Source organism: Pongo abelii, chromosome 3 (genome assembly GCF_028885655.2).
Source record: "Pongo abelii isolate AG06213 chromosome 3, NHGRI_mPonAbe1-v2.0_pri, whole genome shotgun sequence".
In the NCBI taxonomy this organism is placed as follows: domain Eukaryota; kingdom Metazoa; phylum Chordata; class Mammalia; order Primates; family Hominidae; genus Pongo; species Pongo abelii.
The window spans coordinates 38,391,104-38,415,412 of NC_071988.2; the positions used below are offsets into that span (position 1 = coordinate 38,391,104).

At 37.7% G+C, this 24,309-nt stretch overlaps 1 protein-coding gene across 4 annotated transcripts in view; it reads left to right on the forward strand.

Moving 5' to 3' along the window:
* The first annotated feature begins 304 nt into the window (after positions 1–304).
* The window catches only part of KLHL5 (kelch like family member 5), a 76,002-nt gene continuing 51,997 nt past the window's right edge, over positions 305–24,309 (forward strand). For 2 of the 4 annotated variants that reach the window (XM_024246127.3, XM_054553445.2), the window contains exons 1-2: positions 348–553; positions 18,064–18,540. In XM_024246127.3, coding sequence (XP_024101895.2) covers positions 18,158–18,540 — 383 coding nt within the window. In that variant the 5' untranslated portion in view covers positions 348–553; positions 18,064–18,157. Of the gene's footprint in view, positions 554–18,063; positions 18,541–24,309 lie in introns of all 4 variants that reach the window. The other 2 variants (XM_024246128.3, XM_024246129.3) reach the window with 2 other exon arrangements.

Below are 24,309 nucleotides of genomic sequence, written 5' to 3' on the forward strand. Positions count from 1 at the left end.
CCAGAATCTTTGTCAGGTCCTCTACGCCACGCCCCCTCCTCGCCAGAGCCCCGCCCAGCCTGACGTCCCCTTCCCCCACTAGCTCCTCTTGCCACAGACGCTCCCCTTCCCCCACCCCCTTCCCCGGCTCGGGCAGTCCCCACGCCGCGCAGGAGAGCAAAGAAACCCCCAGCAGGGCAGTGGCGGCCGCGGCCTCTCGGGGCGCGCGGCCCGGCGAGGGGGCGGGGCCTGGCGGGAGGGGGCGGGGCGGGCAGCCGATTGCGCCGCGCCGGGACTGACTGGCTAACCCGTGCCCGACCCCCACCTACTCGCCCGCCCCCTCCGGGGCCACCCGGGGACTCTGACCCCCCGGCCTGGCGCCGCCTGACGGAGCGGGAGTGGCTCGCTCCGGGCCGGCCGGCGCCGGGGGTGAGGCTTCCCGGACGGGTCTAGGGGCGCGCGAGGTGCCGAGCATCCCACTCAGCTCGCCGGCCCCGGCCCCCGCCTCCCCCGCTCCTCCCGCCTGGCCGCCCCGGCCCGCCGTGACCCACGGCCGCCTCCGGAGCCCGACGCGGTAAGTGCGACTTCCTTCTCGGCGTCGGGGAGGGGGCCGCCTCGGGCAGGGCCCGCTCCCCGCCCCCACGCGACTCTCACGCCCCGCCGCGGCCGCCCCGAGCGCGCCGGGCGCGAAGATGCTGCCCCTCTGGGAGGCGGCTGCGAGGCCCTCGGGTCCGGAGGGGCTGGGCCGGGCGGGGGCCTCCCCACACCGTGCCCGGGGCTCGAACCCCGGCCCGGCCTCCCCGCTGCGCACCCCCGAGCGCAGGAGCCGGCGTCCGGGCCGCCCTGGAGTTGTGGAAAGTTGTGGACGCGGTGCTGGTGGCCGGCAGTGAGGAGCGGACTGCGGTGCACACGTTGCTGCTTTCCTGGACTGTCCCTGCCAATAAAACAAACTGGAAACCATTTCGGATTTTTTTTTTCCTCTCCTTATTACTTGCAGGCAATTTTGACCTAAGTTTTTAAGCTTTTCTTTTAAATAATAGCCTCGCCCCCAGAGTGTGGAGAATAAGACGGGGACTTCATTTTCCCGAGACCCGGCGTGCCTAGTGAAACTTTTGCATTTAGGCATTTATTTCAGTGCATGCTCTGGGATCAGAAGCTGGCGGAAAAAGTTTGCTGTGTCAGAGAGTAAAGCGTTACTGTCGTTTTTTATCGCTTCATTTCATTTTCAAAAATATTCTTTAGTAGTCGACAAGTTCACAGAATTCAAAAGGTACAAAAGGGACAGACAGGCTCTCCCCACCGACCCCTGCACCCTCCCAATATTCTGTTTCTGGTGTCCTCTTCCAGAGGTTAGATGTGCGGATGCCTCTCCTGCTTGCTTTGAAAAATGGAGATTCTGTTATGTGCCTGGCATCTGCTGGTGCTAAATAAATGTTGATTCTCCTTCCTGTTAGGAAACAGTTTAGTAACTCTTTTTGGTTATTAGATCTCTGGCGTCAAAAAACCAATCATGACCTTTTTTTTTTTTTTCTGGTTTTCAGCATTTACCGATTTGACTGCATGGTGAATATGTATGTCCTATTGGCTTGTTATGACTTATGTGAATACTCTTACACAAAGATGAATACACTGACGTTGTTGGGTAATTGGGCAGGGAGGGCAGAATCAACATGAAATTGTAAGAAGATGCAATATGCACAATATATAGTTCCAGAAACTATATATTTGAAGCAATCTAGCGACCATGTAGTACCATAGGATAAAACAAACTAAATGGGAAAATTGAGGTAGAGCAGGAAAAGAAGAACACAAAGTCAAGAAAAAAGATAATACCAAGTTCCTATTTAAAAGATCCTGTATTAGAGATGAGTCACAGTTTGGGCCTTGGGCTTCCTGGGAGCTAGAGAAAAAGAGAAAAAGGAACAACATAAGTTTCAGCCTGTTTTGTCTGGGCGCGGTGACTCACGCCTGTGATTCCAGCGCTTTGGGAGGCCGTGGCGAGCGGATCGCTTGAGCTCGGGAGTTCAAGACCAGCCTGGGCAACATAGTGAGACCCCTGCTTGAAAAGATAAATTAAAATAAAATAACAAAGTTTCATTTTGCTTCTAATTCCAAGATTAGAAACAAACCAGTTCTGCCCTAAGCAAGGCGTTTTCCAGTAATGAGGCCTGAGAGGCGTGTTTTCCTCATGGGCCCTAATGAAAAAAGGAGATATGGGATGCAGTTGACAGTATCTTTAAAACGCCCCTAAAGAAAATAGTGAATTTTGCACAACAGTGTTTTTCAATACAGGAGAGTGATAAAACTGTTTAAGTTTTCTGAAGGAGTGGAGTCACTTGATCCATTTATAAAATTTAGAATGATCTAGAACAGTATTTCCCAAACTGTGTTCTAAGGAATGAGAAAATATTCCTTAGAATATTCTTGTTCCTTTCTTAGTTCCCAAACTGCGTTCTAAGGAATGAGAAAATATTCCTTAGAATATTCTTGTTCCTTTCTTGCAACAAGATTCTGAGCTCAAGTAAGTTTGAGATAACTAGATTAGAAAATTGGTTTTACTACAGAATTTCTTGGAGATTTACTATACTAATGTTCAAGTTGCTGTTTTAAAGAGGGATGTATTTTGTAATATTTCCAAATCTATATGACTATGTAACACAAATTGAGGACCACTGAACCTATAAAAATAGATGAATTAGCTGGGCACGGTGGCTCACACCTGTAATCCCAGCACTTTGGGAGGCCAAGGTAGGTGGATCACTTGAGGTCAGGAGTTCCCGACCACCCTGGCCAACACAGTTAAACCCCGTCTCTACTAAAAATACAAAAATTAGCCGGGCGTGGTGGCATGTACTTGTAGTCCCAGCTACTAAGGAGGCTGAAGGAGGAGAATCGCTTGAACCTGAGAGGTGGAGGTTGCAGTGAGCTGAGATGGTGCCACTGCACTCCAGCCTGGGCAACAGAGTGAGACTCCATCTCAAAAAATAAAAATAAAAAAAGATGAGTTATCTATTCTTCAGGCAGTTCTTCATTAGTATGTCTTATAACTGAGGTTCAATGAGAATTGGAAAGCAAAGAGTTGAAGTTAGCCAATTTGGTAAGGACCAAAGTGAAGATAATCTAAAAGTCAGGATTTTAACATACTGTATAGCAAAGGAGAACACTACTTTTCCCCGAATTCTTTCACATTTCTTCATTGTTCTGCAAGTTGCTTGTTGAAGGACCTCTAGGGCACCTTCTTGTTCTGTGCTTCAGGCTACTTAGTGTCTATGAATTAGACTAGGCATAGGCAAGTTGAAGTCCTTGAGGAATGACTTTATTCTTGGATGTAAATATGGGATTGACATTTTTTATCACAAACACTATTTGTACTGTTAATTTACTATCAAATCATAAGCATTCCAGCTACGAGAAACCTAAGAAAACACAGTACAGAGTGGAAAGAGCGAAGATTTGAAGCCAGAAAGTCTGGGATTGTGTCACTGCTATATGTGCAGGGTTGTTTCCAGCAGGTTGATGAACCTCCCTGAATCTATTTCCTTATTTGTAAAATTAGAATGATGAAAGCACATAAATTCATTTATGGAATAAATGTTGAGAATCTACTGGGTACTGGGTAGTAGAAAAAACAGCTTTAAGAGAACAAATGAAATAATGTATCAAGAATCCTTCACTGTCTCAATTTATTCCATTCCTGAGTGCAGGTGGCAAGAGTATGGAAGGCAAGGAATTGCATCTATCCAAATGTATTTGGTTCCAGAGTTCGAGATGGCAAGTACAGAGAGTTGAGAGAATGAGGTGTTGGTCCAAAAATTTATCAGAATCCATTCGGTTCCTGTGTTCGGATGATGAGTTTGGATAATGAGGGGCACTTCCATTCCAAAGTATTCTCTAAATGATAGTGCTATACAAAATGATAGCATTCTGAAAATAGAGGGCCAGAGCTGTTCATTGCTTCACTCCATTTATGAGAAAGGGGTTTGCTGAGTATACCAGGCAGGATAGATTATGCTGTGGTAACAAAAGAACTCTCACATCCTATTGATTTTAAACAGCAAAGATTTTTTTCTGTTATGCTACATGCTGAAGCAGGTCAGCAAGAGAACTCCATTACAAATGGTCAGTCTCAGGCTATCGGAGGCTGTATCTCAACATGTGCTTCCACAGTTGCTAGGACAGGGAAAAGGATGTGGTGATTTTACATTGGCTTTTTTTTTTTTTTTTTGGAGATGAAGTTTCACTCTTATTGCCCAGGCTGGAGTTCAATGGCATGATCTCAGCTCACTGCAACTTTTGCCTTCCAGTTTCAAGCGATTCTCCTGCCTCAGCCTCCTGAGTAGGTGGGATTACAGGCGCCCACCACCATGCCTGGCTAATTTTTGTATTTGTAGTAGAGACGGGGTTTCATCATGTTGACCAGCCTGATCTCCAACTCCTGACCTCATGATCCACCTGCCTCAGCCTCCCAAAGTGCTGGGATTACAGGCGTGAACCACCGTGCCTGGTGTACATTGGCTCTTCAGGGCTTCTGTCTGGAAGTGACACGTAACTTCCACTGCTATTTCATTGGCCAAAAGTCACTTGACTACACCCAACTTCAAGGAGTTGGGGAAATGCATTTCAACCATATGCCCAGAAAGAGGAGAACTGGAATAGTCTGTGAACGGTCTTAATGACTACTAAAGAGACTTCAGAGTCCCATGAGCTAACACAGAATCTAAATAAATCAAAAGCCAAGTATGTCAGTACAGTATTCTATTTAGAAAATAGAAAACAGCATTTCTTTGTGTATGTGAGTGTGTTTAAACAGAATTATGCTAATGAGAATTATAAAGAACATCTTTTATTAGTTTGAAATGAAATGCTTTTGAGAACTCGACAATTAGGTTTGTTATTTTGGCCAAATGAATTTCATTCTTTTTAAATTGTATGTTCATTCAATAAACATTTGTTAAATGTGTGTAAGGGGCCAGGTGTAGTGGCTCAAGACTGTGCAATCCCAGCACTTTGGGAGGCCGAGGTGGGAGGATTCTTCAGTCCAGGAGTTTTGAGACCAATCTGGACAACATAGCGAGACCCTATGCCTACAAAAAATAGATAAAATTAGCTGGCTATAGTGGCATGTGCCTCCAGTCCCAGCTTCCTTGGGGGCGGGGGTAGGGAGGTGAGATGATTGATCATTTGTGCTTGGGAGGTCAAGGCTGCAGTGAGCCATGATCAGCCACTGCACTCCAACCTACGGGACAGCAAGACCTTGTCTCAAAAATAAATAAATAAATAAAAGTGTATAAGGCACTGTGTTAGGCCTGTGAGGATAAAAAGATAAATGATGGTCGGGCATAGTGGCTCACGCTTTTAATCCCAGCACTTTGGTAGGCTCAGGTGGGCGGATCACCTGAGGTCAGGAGTTCGAGACCAGCCTGGCCAACATGGTGAAACCACATCTCTACTAAAATTACAAAAAAAATTAGCTGGGCATCATGGTGCACGCCTGTAATCCCAGCTACTCTGGAGGCTGAGGCAGGAGAATCGCTTGAACCCGGGAAGCAGAGGTTGCCGTAAGCTGACATCACGCCACTGCACTTCATCCTGGGCGACAGAGTGAGACTCCATCTCAAAAATAAATAAATAAATAAATGGGAAGTTTACAATCACAATAGAAAATAGCTATACTTGAGTTTTCTCTCCCTTTCTCTTTAAGGCATCATTTACAGTATGTAAATGATGTGTATACCCACATATATAAAATAGTGAAAAATATTAAATATATAAACTGTTACACTTTGTTCCTCTCTGCCTTTTTGGACTTAAGGAGTATTTCATGACAAATTAAACAATATTACTTAAATTAGCATAAGCAAAAGGAATGTTATGTTAGAAAAGGAATATAGTTTGTATCAGAGTCCAAGGGCAAGAAGTGCAGCTGGGCCTTAAAGCAACTGGCACCAATAACAGAAAGCTAGGAGTTAGGGCTGCTTTCTCTCTCTCCAAGTCTATATGATTTCTTGCTAGTGTCTCTCTCTGCACATGTATTTCTTTCTTCTTTTTCTCTATTGATTAATTTTTCTCTATTTTGCTGTTACACAGATGTTTTAATCTAAGAGTTTACGAACTTGAAACTAGAGGCTTTAGCAATTTCAGGCAATCTAAAAATTTTTAAGTGCATTGTCTTCGTAAGCTCTTAACCACCAGACTTAGGAAATAATGCAGTTGACTCTTAAGGTATAACAAATTAGTGTAATTGACAACTTTATCGTAGAGAAAGAGGCAGTTATAATAGCTTTCAATCAAAGAAACCGAGGTGCCATGGAAAGTTCAACACAATTAACATCAGCTTGCAAATTCTAGTGGGACAGGCTGATTATGATAATCAGGATAAGAAGGTATAACTGGATCTGACTTAAGTAACTACAATATTCCCTCCCTGAACACTGGCAAACGCCATCTCCATTGTAATCCTTTCATCCATCCCTTCTTCCTCTCCCAGGGTAACGATTCACTGAATTGTCTAACTCTTATAAGTCATCTGCTTTGATCCTGATACAGAGCTTCCTGGCTTCTCCTCATGGGTAATAATGCAGGAAGAAGGGCACATGTAATATACTACCTAGCTCTGCTCTTTTCTTCCATCCAAACTGGTCTCCTAGACACTCTTTATCTGGACATTTTACATTTTAATATGTTATTATCATATCTCTTCACCAATTTAATCTAATTTTATTCTCAATAAATTTATATCATTTTCTGTTAGACTTGTGTACGCAGCTTTGCTAGCAGAGTTCCCTTGCATTTTCAAACTATGCGATATCTCCTTTCTTCATGTTTGAAAAATATCCATAGCTTCACCCCATCAGTGGCTGAAGAGATTAACTATGGGGAGATGGTATATGTTACCTGAAGAGGATTTCCCAGAAAAAAAAAAAAAAAAAAAAAAGAAGATGAGTAAAAGCTGTGTATGAGATTAGATTCAGATTGTAGAATATCTGGAATGTCATATTAAGACTCTTAGACACTTGTTTCTGTGCAAATGAAGGGGTTTTCTTGGGTTTAACTAAACTTCAAATTCAGAAAGCTTGTTTACTCAGAAGGCTATCAGACAGGAATCATAGTTTGCCAACAGGGCAGCATCAAATGTTCCTCCTCAGTGGGAGTGATTTTCACAGCAGTCCACACAGGCAGCTCATAGCCATCTGGGCAGCACCTCAGAGGAAGCTCACACTAGGTGGTGCAGGAGCTGCCTTGGCTTAAAAAAAGAAAAAAAAAAAAAACCAGTTCCCACAGGAGCCAGTGTCTCTTACACAACTCCATAGACTGAGTTTCCAGGGTTCTGTAAAAGCTATGCTGATTAAAAGAGTCATCACAGGGAAGTCAAAGCTATAGCTTCCTTATGAGGTATTTATGGTTCATTTATAGTTCTTGAGTCTTGATGCAAATTTACTAATCACAGGGATCATTTTTACTGCGAGTAGTGTTACCTAGTAACAGTTGAGGTACCTAGTTTTACAGATGGCCAGGGAACAGAACCAACAGAGTTAACTGAAGCTTAACTCTACTCATACTTGTATTATCTGCAGTGCCTTTCATTAAGAAGTATTCCATAATATTTCTTTTGCTTATTTTGATGTAGTGTGTTTTTACTCTTTTTAAATTTATTATTATTGTTATTATTATTTTTGAGACAGAGACTCGCTCTGTCACCTGGGCTGGAATGTGGTGGTGTGATCTTGGCTGACTGCAACCTCCGCCTCTCAGGTTCAAGTGATACTCCTGCCTCAGCCTCCCGAGTAGCTGGGATTACAGGTGACCGCTACCACGCCCAGCTAATTTTTTGTATTTTTACTAGAGATGGGGTTTCACTATTGGCCAGGCTGGTCTTGAACTCCTGACCTCATGATCTGCTCCCCTCAGCCTCCCAAAGGGCTGCGGTCACAGGTATGAGCCACCACACCCGGCCCGTTTACTCTTTTTTATAATGGAGAAAGTGAAATAAGTTGACAGGAAGGTGAGCCTGGAAAGGCAGGCAAAGACTACTAGATCATTAAAAATGCTGAATTTCATGCTAAAGATCTTAGCTTTTAGTTATCTTGTAGCTGATCAAAAACAAACAAAAGTAAGTGTTTTAAGTAGAGTGATGTAGTCAAGAATTGCACTTTAGAAGGCTACTTTGGTGGTAGCGTGGAGAATAAGAGAGGATTCAGACTTGAGGTTGGTTGGTTCATTTCTACTTAATATTTGCCTTTCTTTGGGGAGCTATTTCTCTGATAAGCAGAAAGAAGGAATACTCAAGTCCGTGCTCCGCAGGAGTTTAGAATTGCTGACCTGGTTTCCACATTGTTCTTTGGAGAGGCCTGAATCAGTTTGTCCTAAATTTATTTGTCATCTCCTTCCCCCCATTGGAGTTTGAGAGGACTACTCTGAAATGACTCCTAAGGACATTGGATTTAATCTAATGCGTGATTAACACTAAGAAATTCTAGCCTCGACTGATCTCCACTAATCTCCATTTGACCACTAACATCCTCATTTTGCTTTTTGCTGAAGTTAAATTATTGAACAGGTTATTGGTGGCTTTTCTTTGGGTCTGGTTTTAGGGCAAGCTAGGCAGTTTCTTTAATGGTTAACTGGTTTAATTAACGTTTGTAGTGATTAACCATTTCTGATTATGAGCAGTTGAGAAATAGTGCTTCACGTTTTCTCCTCTTTATTGCTTTCACTGCCCATTACTACCCTTTCCCTACCTGACTTATGCTGTTCTAACAAAAATATATAATTTATAAGATCTGGATTGGTCCTACAGCAGAATCAAGTTGATCTGTGATTGGCTCATTATGTGATCAGAGAGCTCAGGCAAATTTAATTGATTATACTTGTGTCTGGAGAGTACTGATCGATTACTTTTGAAAAGAAATTTTTTTTAATCTCCATCACCATAAAGCTACGTGGAAGACAGAAACACTTCTGGATTTGGTTGAAGTCAGTAAAAGACAAATTTGTGGTTATCCAGATTGTTACTTTTTATGGCACATAAGATAATTGGGTGTCTCAGCACATGCCAACTGTAATGGATCAGGCAAGAATTTAGCAGTGGTTTTCCATCATTTTTTTAATATTACAGTTTTCATCCTTGTGCACAGCAAATATATACTTACATTGACAAAAATCTAAGGAGTGGATAGCAAGGGAACCTTGTGTTTTACCAGTCATCAAGCCGCAGGACTGTTTTCAAAAGTAACGATTTTGTTATATCATAGTAGTATCAGCTGTAATAACTTTTACAGGTGAGCTTAAAATAAAGGCTATATAATATTAATTTAGCTGAGTTTTAAAATGTCCCTTGCTTTACTACCAGGTATCAGTACTGATAGGTAGTTGTGGAATAAAACGATTCTTTTGATGTTACTGTGGGCCAGTACTTTGTAAGAAACAGCAGCAGCAATTGGGAGGGAGCTAAGTAGGGAGAAATCTGTGAGGCACTTGTACTTGGTGAATAAATGTCATTTTGGCATTTAACTGCAGTTACGATGAACTTAATATTTTGTTATGTAAGAAATCATGTGTTCCTTAAGTATTCTGTTACCCTCCCCGCCGCCTTTTGTGCTTTACTTGCTTTTAGTTTGGTCAGATATTATCGGCAAAGAATTTGTCTGCTCTGCTACTCTCTACTAGACATCTAACCTTGTCCAAGTCAACTATACTCTCAATCTACTTTCCATTTGCACAACTACTCTACCTGCCTCACAAGGTATTTTTGAGTAGCGAATGAGAATACTTCTTGCTTTGAAAGCAAGAAGTAGTGTGGTGTATTCAAAAGTATATGGTTTTTAGGGTCCATCCTGGACCCTGCCACTCGCCAGATATAGGTATTAAGTCAGGTTAATTAATCTCACTTAAGTATCTTCGTCTATAAGGAGTGGTGGGCTGGGGGCAGGAATGACCCCTGTTGGACAGAGTTTTTCTGACAGCAAAATGCCCCAGTCAGTGTAAAGTATTTTATATATTATTCTGCTCATTTGGGCACTTAAGAGATAGTAGCTGCTGCTATAAATCCTGACCATTACTCAATACTTAGATGTGCCACTTAATCCTATTACTGAAGAGAAAACTGAAGACAAAGGAGGTGAAGTGATTTGCCCAAATTATACAGCTAGCTGGTGAGTGGCTTAGCTATTGACTCAGGCTCTTTCTGCTGTGTCACTTAGGCTACCATTAATAAGGGATAATGTGGGAAAATAACAGCAGAAGCACTCTCCACTAACTGCTTCTGAACTGACTTACAGCTCTAACCTGATGCACACTCTTCTGCTGTAAAATGTACTTACTGATACCATGGGCCAACTGAACACTCATGGGTAAGCAGGCAGCTCCATAGCTGACCTGTACATCTCTGCTTACTCGTTGAATTGAGTACTTACCAGAAGTTGGTTCTGTTTATTCACAAACCTGTTTTTAACAGTTATACTTGTTAGAGTAATTATAAAACATTAGTAAACATGTAAATTGATGAAAGTGTAAAGAAAAGAGAATTCTTCCTATGAAAATTAAGTTGAATGCTTTGGGATGCCTCTATATAAATGAGTTATTTAAAAAATTCTATCAAGTTGGATAAAGGCTGGATAATTGTAAGAGACTAGGGAAAAAGTCATCAAAGTCTAAAGCAGGGCCTGTCAAAGGCCATCAACCAGCTTACCTGGTCTTCAGACTACTAGGGGTCCTCAAGGATATAAGGAGTGCACATTAGAATATAATTAACTACATTAGGCAAACTAATGCACACTGGTTCAGCAAATGTCTTGTTTGCATGGTGAGACTTTCTCCTTGAAGAAAGTGATGCATTAATTTACAATCTGGCACAAGTTTTTCCTGTGGTGGACAGACCACTGGTCTAATGGATTCAGTATTCATATTATTTCAGAAGTGCTTTTAAGTTCTGTTTCCATTTATAGAAACCATAAGTGGAAATCATAGATGATGGATCATTATGGGTACAGCTTATGCAAGAAAAAGGACCCAAACTCAGTAGGAGACCCCTATCAAATATATGGCATTAACCCTATATGAAAAGATTTACAAATGAATGTGCATGTATATGTTCAAGTTAAAATAACATCTTTAAAGGAATGTATTTATTATTTTTATGATTATTGACTTTTTTCTTTAGTGGACCATCTATAGGTTTCATCTGAAAAGGGGGCTTTCACTGTACTCAGAGTTCCAGGTTGACTGGAAATAAATCTTTGACCTCTGCAGCTGTCTAAGCTTGACTTGCTATATCTTAGCTTATCGTATGCATTCTGTGTGTATCTTCATCATGCTGCATTATAATTTTTAAATTTAATGTCAGTTCCTGCATTGTACGTGATATGGTAAAGGGACATAGTTTAGTTTAAAGGTTAAAGTTTACTCCATTTACTTTTTTCGCCGTGATTTTTTTCATCTTGATCTTCTCTCGTATACTTATAGGTATATATTACAGTGATTTATTTAGGATACACAAAGAAATAAAATCCCTATATTATATGGCTTTTACCATGAAGTCATCTTCAGTTTTCAGCATATATCAAAGTTCTTGACTGCTTAGTTTTCAGTCTACCATGTGGTTTGTAGAGCCAGATCTCTTGGTATAATACAACTGAATTTAAATTATGTATGTGTATGTGTATGTGTGTCAATCTTGCCCTGTTGCCCGAGCAACCGTGCAATGGCACAGTCTTGGTTCACTGCAGCCTCCACCTCCTAGGTTCAAGTGATCCTCCTGCCTCAGCCTCCTGAGTAGCTGGAACTACACTACATCTGACTAATTTTTGTATTTTTGTAGAGATGGGGTTTCACCATGTTGGCCAGGCTGGTCTCGAATTCCTGACCTCAAGTGATCCACCCTCAGGGGTGCTGGGATTATAGGCATGAGCCACTGCACCCGGCCTGAATTTAAATTTGACATTTTAAAATTTTCATTTACTGATTAAATTAGAAGTATTTCCCAGTTGTTTTTAACAAAGTGAAAGATTTTACATTGTGCTAGAAATCTTAGTTTTGAATTTCAAACTAAGTTTTTTTTATTACAGAAGAAATTTTGGTGCCATATATTTGTGGTATCGAGTGAACAGAATAAAGATAACCAAAGATAACCAGTGTTAACCCAGGGCTCACTTGTTCACACTTTAAACTTCCGGTTTCTTAAATAGATTAATTTTTGGCTCTAGACTCCTATCCTAGCTGTTTGATTGCTTGATACATAATTAAAACCAAACATGTCTAAAGCCGCGCTCAATCCTCCTGAAACAATATCCTTACCTCCTTACTTATGTTAATTTTAGTGTTCTTCTTCCAGTCACTCAAATTTGAAAATGCTGTCATCTTTGACTTTTTCCTCTCCATTTGCCACAGCCATCCTATAAGGTCTCCGTAATATCTTCAATTTCTACCGCCCTTTCAGATCTTGTTGCTTCTAGTCAAGTTTAAGCTGTGCCTCTCACATGGTGGAGTTTTCTAACTTGTTTCCTTATGAGGTATCTTCCCTCGTAAATCCATTTTTCACCATTGCCAAATTAATCTTAAGGTATTATCTGTAAATCCTCACCTCAAAAACCTCAACTTCAGCCAAATAAAGGACATCCTTACCTCTTAATTCAGTAAGAGTTTCATTCAAGACCCTCTGTTGCTGGATTTTAAAATCTTTCAAGTCAAGAGCTGTGCCATTAATTTATTCATTTTTTAAAATTTAAATTCAGAAATTATTTAAATACCATGCACTGTACAGGTTGTTAGGGATATAGTGGTCCCTGTCCTGATTGATTTTTGTGGTCTATTTCCTTATCTTTGCATTCTGTTCTGCTTACAGAACAAAAGATTTGTTGCATTTACAGAAATACAGGATATTTTTTACATTTTTAATGTTTGCTTTTTATGAGACTGGAGAAGCAGTACAGAATATCTGGTATATTTCTAGAATTAAAGTCAAGGTTAATAAAAGTAGATCTCAAATCTTTTAGGGTAAATAACTGAAATTTTCCACCATCATACATTTTTAAGTGTTAGGGAATTTACATGTTGATAGAATTATACTAATATTCAAATATTTTAAATCAAATTCTGATAGACTAATTTGACAAAGTTTAAAAAGTATCCCAGAATTATTAAACTTTGGAGGGCGCTTCAAAATCATGCAATGCAACTTACTCTTTTTATAACTGAGGAAAAACAGAGAGGTGAGAGCTGCTGGGTTAGTATGGTAAAATTCTTGATTTTTTTAATGCAGTGTATATCACACACTTAAAACTTTAGAAATAGATTTATTAAAATTGATGAGCCATAAATACTGTTATCTAGAAAACTCTATGTGAAGAGAGATTGATGTAATTATGATTACTAATATAAACTAGTTACCAAATAGCCATGATTTAAGTTGAGTGAAGACATAGCTTTAAAAGCCATACTGTTGAAATGAGCTCACCTTCAGTCTATCTTAATGACACTTCAGTGTTTCTATTGTAATACTGAATAGTGTCATCTTTTAAATTCACAGACTAAGATTTGAGCAGTTTTGAAACAGAAGTTGCACATGGGTCCTTTAATTACGTTTTGAAAAATGTATTCATAATTGACACATATTATCTGTTTTAAATAATACGTGAGCTTTTGTATCTCAAGTTTAACCTGAAATAAAGCAAGGTTATAAAATTAGAGATATAGAATATAATTTTGTAATTAGTTTGAAGAAAGTGTGTCCATTTGAAAAGACATCTGTTTAGCCATTGGATTTCAAGTGATAGAACTTTATGCCCTGAGAATGAATAGAAAAAAGAAATTCTTAGAATAACATTGTGATTTTTCTCCTAAGTTGAAAAAATACCGTACGATTTTGTCAGCCAGGCACCGTGGCTGTAATCCTAGGACTTTAGGGGGCCATGGCAGGCGGATCACTTGAGCTCAGGAATTCGAGACCAGCCTGGGTAACATGGCAAAACAGTGGCACTACAAAAATTAGCCAGATGTGGTGGTGCGTGCCTGTAGTCCCAGTTACCTGGGAGGCTGAGATGGAAGGACCACCTGAGTTCAGGAGGTTGTGGATGCAGAGAGCTGAGATCGAGCCACTGCACTCTAGCCTGTGTGACAGAGTGATACCCTGTCTCAAAAAAAATTTTGTCACCAAGGTAAATGTGTCTGTAATTTTAAAATTAGATTCTTAATTTATTTTATAATTTAAAAAATAAACAGTATAAGTATATACTTTTATTATTGCTCTTATAGTTGTTGGATTTTATTATAGCTCTTATAATTATTGAATAATTTATGTATTCATTAGATAAATATTTATTGAGCACCTACTGTCTCCTGGGTACTATTCTAAGTGCTGGGATTACAGTGATAACCAAAACAAAGCCCCACTTAAGCTTACTTTATAGTGAGGATAAAGACAATAAGCAAATAAACATCTAATATGCCAAGTGGTGGTAACTGCTATGAAAAAAATTAGGAGGGTCAGCAGGCTTGTGAATGATGAGGAGTCTAGTTTACAGAGAGTAGTCAGTGAAGACCATTTTGATAATTTAACAATGTAATGATTTTTAATACATATTAATCTTTTATAAATAATTTTCCTGGGAAATACTTGTTATCAGAGCTGGATAAATTTTGGGGCAAAACAATTTTATATTGTTGGTGAAAGTTGTCAGAACAGAAGAAAAAGTGTTATTTAAGTAAATGCTGAATTTCATGCCATAAAGGCATTAATGTTTAAGCTTACTTCATATTTTTGTAAAGAAAATATCAGAAATATAAGAACTACAGATCAAGAAGATAAAGATTGATAACTTAATAGAAAAAAAAAAGAGGCCTAAATAGCCACTTCGTGGAGGATATCCAAATGACCAGTAAACATGAAGAGTTACTCAGCCACATTAATAATGAAGAAAATGTAAAGGAAAACCAAATGGGATACCATTACACACATGTCAGAATCACCAAAATTAAAAAGACAACATGGCCAGGCACGGTGGCTCACGCCTGTAATCCCAGCATTTTGGGAGGCCGAGGTGGTCGGATCACTTGAGGTCAGGAGTTTGAGACTAGCCTGGCCAATATGGTGAAACCCCTTCTCTACTAAAAAAAACAAAAATTAGCCAGGCTTCGTGGCGCACGCATGTAATCCCAGCTACTCAGGAGGCTCAGGCAGGAGAATTGCTTGAACCTGGGAGACGGAGGTTGCAGTGAGCCGAGATCACGCCACTGCACTCCAGAAACCCTGTTTCTAGTAAAAACATAAAAAATTAGCTGGACATGGTGGTGCGTGCCTGTAGTCCCAACTACTCAGGAGGCTGAGGCATAAGAATTGCATGAACCCCGGGAGATGGAGCCTGTAGTGAGCCAAGATCGCACCACTGTACTCCTGCCTGGGTGACAGAGTTAGATTCTGTCTTAAAATAAAATAAAATGCACATACCTTCAACCCAGCAAGTCCACTCCTGGCAATAAATTCTGTAGATATAAAAGCCTCACAAGGATGTTTCCTTCAACATTATTTTAATGGCAAAACCCCAAAAACCTGAAATCAACCTGAATGCCTATTAGCAAGGAGATAGTTTAATAAATTGGTTTCTTTACAGTAATGAAATATCATGTAACTCTTAAAAAGATTATTAATTTATATCTCCATGTATATATAAAATTAGGTGAGAAGAGCAAAATGCTAAAAGATGAATACAATATGATCTCTCTTATAACAATAGCAAATCTCTTATATATGTGTATACAAGTTTGTCCATGATTTATAAACATGGAGAGAGGTGTGAAAGGCTATACGTACCAAGCTTGGCGTCAGCAATGATTACCATGGGAATGAGTGGAGGAGGATTGGCAAAATAAAGATATCATCTTTCATTGCCAGATGTTTGCTGTCTCTGGCCCCTGCCCACTCAATGCCTATAGCACTCTCTGGTCATTCCAACAACTAAAAATCTACCACCACCACCACCACCACCACCACCTATTTTCCAGAAGCCTTTAGGAGCAGGTTGGTGCTTCCGTTGTTGAGAACCAGCTACTTAGAGTAACTGAAGTGTTTACAAAGATGATAGTGCCTGAGCTAAACCTTGAAGGATGAAGTGTGTTTTTTAAACCAGAGTTTCTCTGGGAGGCAAACAGTGTTATAAAAGAGGGAACACCATAATGTAGACTGCCTTGACCGATGAAGTGGTGTGTCTAGGTGGAAAATGGTTAGAAATAAAGTTGGATAGCTAGGGTGAAGTTAGAAGGATGTTGATCAGAAGGAGTCTGACAAAGGTGAGAGGAGAGGTGAAAGTGTCATTTCACTCTCTAATGCGTCCTGCACAGTACCACCGAGTTAATTTTCTAAAACATTCAACAGTCCATTCAATAATGTCTTTGCTGCATGCTCAAGGCATTTTATCTCATCGTATTCATCTAACTTTATCTCTTACTACACCTTAAAATTAATTTGGTATGGCTGGCTGATCAAACTGATTATTTCCTACTTCTTCCTTGTAGATATGCCCACTTCATGCTTTTATTAGAATCTTTTTCTGTAGAAATCTATCATTCTACCTAAACAACGTTTTACTATTCTTAGCAGCCTTCTCCCTAATGAAACTGGCCCATACCACTCCATTGCCATCCTGATATCCCCTTTCTTTCTTACAGTTTTTATGGTTTTTCCCATATTATTTAGCATGAAATCGTACTTGGCTTTTTATGCTTCTCATTCTTGTTTCTCTGAATAATTTGTATTCTCTTAAAGAGTTGTGTGAGGTTAAGATAGACATCTCACAATATTTTTGTAAGCCTCCAAAGTCGTTTTTGTTTTTGTTTTTTGGTCAGCTTAGATAGGCATTGCCTTTTGTATGGAATTAGTTGATAAAGGAGTAAATACTGAGCACCCTGAAAACTCATATTCTGCATTGATAGATCACACTTTAATATTGCAGCATTTTAATGTTTCTTATTTTACCTTATCAAATATTTTGTATTTGGTTCAATAGCTAGATTTAATTATTTTGGGGGTTAGGAACCAAGATGTATATATCTCTGTGTTCCTGACAATGCCTAGTAGATTGCATTGTTCACAATAACTACTCAGTATTTTTTAGTTTATTTGTATTTGCTTTATCAATTTGCCTTAACTGTAACCATGTTCAAACCATTGTTTGTTTTGCTAACAACAGAGGGCACCATTAGGGCACTTGTACACCCAATAGTCCTATCCCAGTCCCTGGTAGCTTTTTTGAGCCGCACTTTCCTTTTCCTAAGTAATGTCATAGAAATTTGGATATTATACGAACTGGCAGTGGCCCATTTCTACTTATAGAGAAATCCTGGCCTCAGTTTATTTGAAAAAGAGTATTTGTTACATTTTGATCCTTTGTAGTTTTCAAACTTTTTATTCTCCTCATTATTCTTTATCCAAGTGAAATCTTACCCAGGATCTTACTGTATTAATTAGATCCATTTGTTTTCTGAAGGGAGAAGATAGAGGTGAAGGCAACAGTCTGGAGCCCCATCTTTGTACTCCCCTTCTCATTCCCCATCCAAAGAGCACAGCTGGAAAATCACCATAACTCATCTAATTTTACAAATGCTTTTTAAAAAACTTGTTTTGTGGTATTTCACTTAGGGACTTAGTTTAGAAATAGAAACATTTTAGTTTTAAAGTGATTATTTTTAAGTACAAAGGGAAATGCTATAGAATACATTTATTGTTTCAGCAATAAAAGAGTTAATATACTAAGCAGCAGAGACTGAGATACTGCAACGGGGATAGTGTTTTCTGTCTCTGTCATTTGTGGTTTAAGAAAAAGGGGGTGGTGTTCTGCATTTGAAAGGACTTTAATGAATGCTGTCAGTGTTTGTGAGACCTAATGGTCAGTATGGGAAAGGAGAGCCGGGAAAGTGGTCTAGCTGCTTCAGGATAGGTGGATGAGAGTTTGCTCTGATTGAACGGAATGTTCCACCGTGTTTCATCTTTATTCATTATCCTTTGTTCTTTAAAATCTGATATATTGGCATAAAAGTAATTGTAGTTATATATATGAATGTGATTTATTTTCCTTTACATCTTTTTGTTGTGTACAGCAGGGCATATACTTCTCTTGTCTTGGTTGGATGCACAAATCTGTGTGCAGTGCTTTTTGCCCGTTGCCTAGACGATCACTTGGTTTCTCTGAGGATGTCTGGTTCTCGTAAAGAGTTTGATGTGAAACAGATTTTGAAAATCAGATGGAGGTGGTTTGGTCATCAAGCATCATCTCCTAATTCTACAGTTGATAGCCAGCAGGGAGAATTTTGGAACCGAGGACAGACTGGAGCAAACGGTGGGAGAAAGTTTTTAGATCCATGTAGCCTACAATTGCCTTTGGCTTCAATTGGTTACCGAAGGTCCAGCCAACTGGATTTTCAGAATTCACCTTCTTGGCCAATGGCATCCACCTCTGAAGTCCCTGCATTTGAGTTTACAGCAGAAGATTGTGGCGGTGCACATTGGCTGGATAGACCAGAAGTGGATGATGGCACTAGTGAAGAAGAAAATGAATCTGATTCCAGTTCATGCAGGTTGATTATTTTCTTACTGTTAGAAAAGGGGTGTGGGGGTATAGCTCTATAATGTTTTTAAATAATTTAGTATTTATTATTTAAAATCTGATTATATATGTACATCTGCATACACATATATAGTATCTTGGTATGAACATGTGATACTTCTGCTAGGGTTTTTTTAATGTTCTAATATTCTGTAAAATTACAAAGACAACAAATAGCATTCATTTTGAAATATCTTGTGTTCTATATATAGATCTGGCTCAGCTTTGAAAATAATATATAGTAGCAATTTCATGTATAATTACCTGTGGTTTGCTTCATTCATTAACCTTCTGTATTCATATCAAAACTATAGAAGATATTTCTATAGTATGAAATTTTATGTGACAGTTTATAACAGATGATAGAGTCATTTTTTAATTTAATGAAAAGGAAAGGTTTTACAAAGAGGTGCACATTATAGTTACCAATTTTTTGACACAATTGTAGTTGTCAATAATATTTTTCTTATGGTTATTTCTCTTTGTCCTGTCTGTGTTACAGCTCTCCAGACTAATATAGAGAATACTAAGTAACATGTCTCTAAGATGACAGCTACTAATTCCTGTTACCTTCACTTTCACTGAAATGTGTGCTATTTAGGGAAATGAAGGACATTCCTTCAGGAGAGTTTAAGGGAATGTAGAGGGGCTAGATGTGATTATCTGGTGAAAAGGGGACAGGAAGAAGGGGAAATCAGTTAGAAGAAAGAAAATAAAGAAAAAAATTGGTAATTTCATAGTGACTTTATCTGCTTTTATCTTGGAATCTGGCTTTATCTTTGAAATGGATTTTCTTATTAATCAGTTTAAACTACAATAAGATTATGTAACAAGTTAGAGCATGAAAGTCATCTTTCTGATTAATCTTCATTCAAAAATATTTCTAAATATTTAAAGGCACAAATAGCTTATCATTTGTCTAATTTGATTATTATATTTTTCTCTTAAAATTTCTGTGCAGCTTTTGATAACACTTGTAATTTGTAATTTGGTTATTAATGATGTAGGTGTCATATGGATTGAGACAAAATGAATTTATATATTTAAGTATCTCTTACTTGAGGATGTTTACCACCTTTTCTTCTTCTAACCTTAACAATGTGGAATTGGAAGGATAAAAAATGTTTACTCTAGTCATCTGTCATCATTTGTGTAATGGAGAGAGGGGAATATCTGTATGTAGGTAAATAGTGTATTTAATTTAAATTTTTTTAAATTAGTTCATGACTTGGCATTATCTTAAGGGAATAGAAGCCACTAATAATTTAATTTGGAGATCAATTGAACTAATGTGGTTTCATTGTTTGTATTTTCTTTGGAGACTTGTTGCCATAAAGAGAACAATTTATATAGTAAAAGATTCATCATTTTTGTAGAGAACCAAAGAGTAAGTGTTTCATTTGAAAATCAATATATCAAGAATATTTTAACAAAATTAGAAAAAATAAAACATTCATTTACCAACATAAGTAAATTCACATATAAAACTCTTAACATGTATCTACTACGGGAGAAATTATAATGTGAATATAAAATTTTTACACATGTGTAATCTTGGAAAAATTATACACACATTGATCGCTATAATTCCTTACAACAAAGGTAGTTTGCATGGCTAATGATTGCTGAAATAAAATTAAGCTATTCTTTAGTATGCATACAGAAATATCTTGGTGGGCTATTCATTATGAAATAAAAAGATTATCCTTTTTTGACTGAGAGATTGCTATGTGCATTCTTCAAGAATTTTAAATTGACGTTTTTAATTTATAGGAGATATAAAAATAAAATGGCATTTTTAAAAATCTAAAATAAATGAAGTTGTTTTAAAAATGCTACTCAAGAAGACTCATCAAAGTAAGACGGGTGTGGACAGTTTACATCTTCAGTGACCAAACTATTCCAAAAATAAAATTTCAAAAATAAAATGTACTGTGAGAAAATGTTTTTGATTTTTAGATATGAGGGGAAATATGTCAAAGCAATTTAATATTTTGGATGGTTTGAAATTTCAATCTTCTTATTGCAAATAAGGAAAAAAACAAACATTCAAGATTTTAGAAAAGTCCTTTGTGTGTATATTCTTTTTCTCTATTTTTTTCTAGATTAAATAGATCTAATTTTTACATCTTCCTTCAGCACCCTGGCTGAGTCTTTGACCTTTGTCATAAAGATACATTTATTTGCCCTCAGCTTTTTGATTAAGTGAGCAGTCAGACTTCTCTAAGTAGTTGTTCACCTACTGTAAACAAATCAAAGCCTGTCACTGTTAATGTCACACTGACACTCATCAATTTTTTTTTTTTTTTTTTTTGAGACGGAGTCTCACTCTGTTACCCAGGCTGGAGTGCAGTGGCGCGATCTCGGCCTACTGCAATCTCTGCCACCCGTTCAAGCCATTCTCCTGCCTCACCCTCCCAAGTATCTGGGACTACAGACATGTGCCACCACGCCCGGCTAATTTTTGTATTTTTAGTAGAAACGCTGTTTCACCATGTTGGCCAGGCTAGTCTCGAACTCCTGACCTCAAGTGATCCGCCCACCTCCGCCTCCCAAAGTGCTGGGATTACAGGCGTGAGCCACCACACCTGGCCTCATCAATTTTTTAAATATAACTTTGGAACAATTCTTTTTCTTATATAATATTTTGCAAATATATAGTAAATATATAGTAAACATTCTGAGCATAGTACAGATTGATATCTTAAAATGTTAAAGACATAATGAAGAAATGCATATGATATACTAATTACTTGTTTTAACCGTCATAATATTTACGTGGATTTCAGAACTTAAACTGAAATTTTGAGTTATTAGAAAAAGGGGAAGACAGCTAAGTGGTCTTACATACTCAGAAGCTCATTAGCCATGGTGGATCTGGACAGTTTAAAGCAGGAATTAAGGGACAGCATACGTTGGTCATGTTTTATCAGTTGTATTCTAACAAGGAAAAATGTCTGAGTCTTAGACTTCTGGTAATTTCTACTGCCATCCACCTAAGTGATTTAAAAGTTTCTCGCCTTTTAACTTTGACCTTGCCTCTGTAGCCTAGCTACCTTTTCTCCATGACAGTCATCTAAGCCATTACTTTGGTATTAAAATACAAACTTAGTCTTCTTATAACATGAGGAATTTTAGACCTTAAGTAACAGAGCTGTCACCTTTTATGTGAGCAATAGGATCCTAAGTCCTTAATTGAGGAGGAATTCATACCAGGGATAGCAAAATCTATATGGTGGTCCACCGTGTAACCATAGTATAAACATGATTTATACTTCCCTTGATTTACTGACCTTGAAATTATGTAATTTTTGACATATTTTCAATTGGAGGAATTTTATTTCAAATTTCATTTATAAAGTTAGAGTTTAATATCAGGCTGCTTTTTACTCCTTTTGCATACAGTTTTACTGCACTTTACAAGTACAGACGCCTCCTGACATAAAATTTTTCAACTTTACGATGATGGAAAAGCAACATGCATTCAGTACATTCCGCAACTTACAATGGGGTATGTCCCAATAAACCCACAATATGTTGAAAAAATATCCTAAGTTGAAAGCACATTTTCTATTTTTGATGGGTTTATCCAGACATAACACCATCATAAGTTAAGGAGCGTCTGTGTTAAAAAATAATCATTGCTGATACTAAGCAGTGCTTCCTAACTGTGAGGCACTGTTCTAAGCACTTTACTGTATTTAACTCATTTAGTCTTCACAACAAATTCTTGAGTTGGGTTGCTGCTATTATCAACCTAATTCTAATTTTATAGATGAGTCAAGTGAGGCACAGAAAGGCTAACTTGCTCAAGGTTAGTAAGTAGAATAGCTGCATTTTTTAAAAAGAAACTTTATTTTTTAGAACCATTTTACATTTACAGGAAAATTATAAAGATGATACACTAAGTTCCTATATACCCCATACCCAGGTTCCCCTGTTATTTATATCTCACATTAATATGGTGCATGGGTTATAGTAATGAACCAGTGGTGATACATTATTGTTAATTAAAGTCCATACTTTATTCACATTTCTTTAGTTTCTTACCTAATGCCCTTTTTCTGTTCAAGGATCCTGTCCAAGATATCGCATTACATTAAATCATTATGTCTCCTTAGCCTTCTCTTCGCTGTGACAGTTTCCTAGATTTTACTTGCTTTTGATGACCTTGGCAGTTTTGAGAGTACTAATCAGGTGTTTTGTAGAATGCCTTACTCAATTGAGATTTGTTTTCCCATAATTAGACTGAGGTTATGGGCTTTGGGGAGGAATACCACAGAGATAAAGTGCCATTTTTTTCACATCATATCAAAGATACACACCATTAATCTGACTTATCACTGTTGGTAGTGACTTTGATCACTTGGAAATAATTGTATTTTTGAACTCAATTAAGTTGTAGATTTCACGCTCTTAACAAACACTGTACTATTAATATATTGCCTATATACTTGTGACTATTCATATATTTATATTTTTCTGTATTTTTATACTTATTTATATTTATATATATAAATATAATATATAAATATAAATATATATAAATATATATAAATATAAATATGTATAAATATATACATATTTATATTTTTATACTTTTTTACCATATATATGGTAAATATATATAAATAATATATATTATATTATTTATATATTATATATAATATATAATATATAATATATATAATATATGTAATATATTATATATATTTATAAATAATATATAATGTATAATATATAATATATATAACATATAATATATATTATTTATATATAATATATATAACATATAATATATATTATTTATATATAAATAATATAATAATAAATAATATATAAATAATATTTATAGATAAAATAATATATATTTATATATTATATATGATATTTATATATATATAAATAATATATATATATTACCATAGAGCCATCAGAAAATAGAGATAAGTAAAAATGAAAAAAGTGAAAATCATCAACTACCCAGCCATCTCAAAATACCAACTGTTAATTTGGGGAAGTGTCCTTCTGGTATATTTTCTATACATGTATAATGTGTTTTTAAAATAAAAATCTCAATCTTATTGTGCATATTGTTTTGTAGCCTGCTTTTTTTGCCCTAATGTAAGTTTTTAAATTAGGACTCGTGGTTGAAAATGACAGAAGCCCAAATCAAACTGACTTAAACAAAAACTAGAAATTTTTGGTTCACATAAATAAAAAGTCCAAGGATAGAGTCTAGCTTTAGACGTGGCTGGATCCAAATGATCAGATAACACCAATAATCTGTTTTTCTCCATTTCTAAATTCTGTTTTCCTTTGTGATGGCATTATCTCAGGTAGTCTCTCAGTGCGGTAGCGGAAAGGCCATTAACAGCTCCAAGTTTACTTTTTGTCAGCTTAGCAAGCTCAATGGAAAGAAAGTGACACTTTTCCAAGAGTGTGATCAAACATCATGAAATTGACTCTGATTGGTCTTGTTTGGGTCCTGTGCCCACCTGAACCAACTGTTATTGCCAGGAGCTACAATACTCTTATTGGCCAGGCCTCATTGGCTTCTACACCTCTGACCATTCCCTGTAGACTGAGGCAGGGAATGTGTGGTTTCCCAAAAAGTAGAGATGGGTTTTATTACCGTAAGAAGGAATGCTGGATAGGCAAAAACAGTGTCCACTACACAGCTCTCCAGGCCATTAAATATTCTCTATCTTTTCAAATGGCTCCATCATTCTTCCGTGTA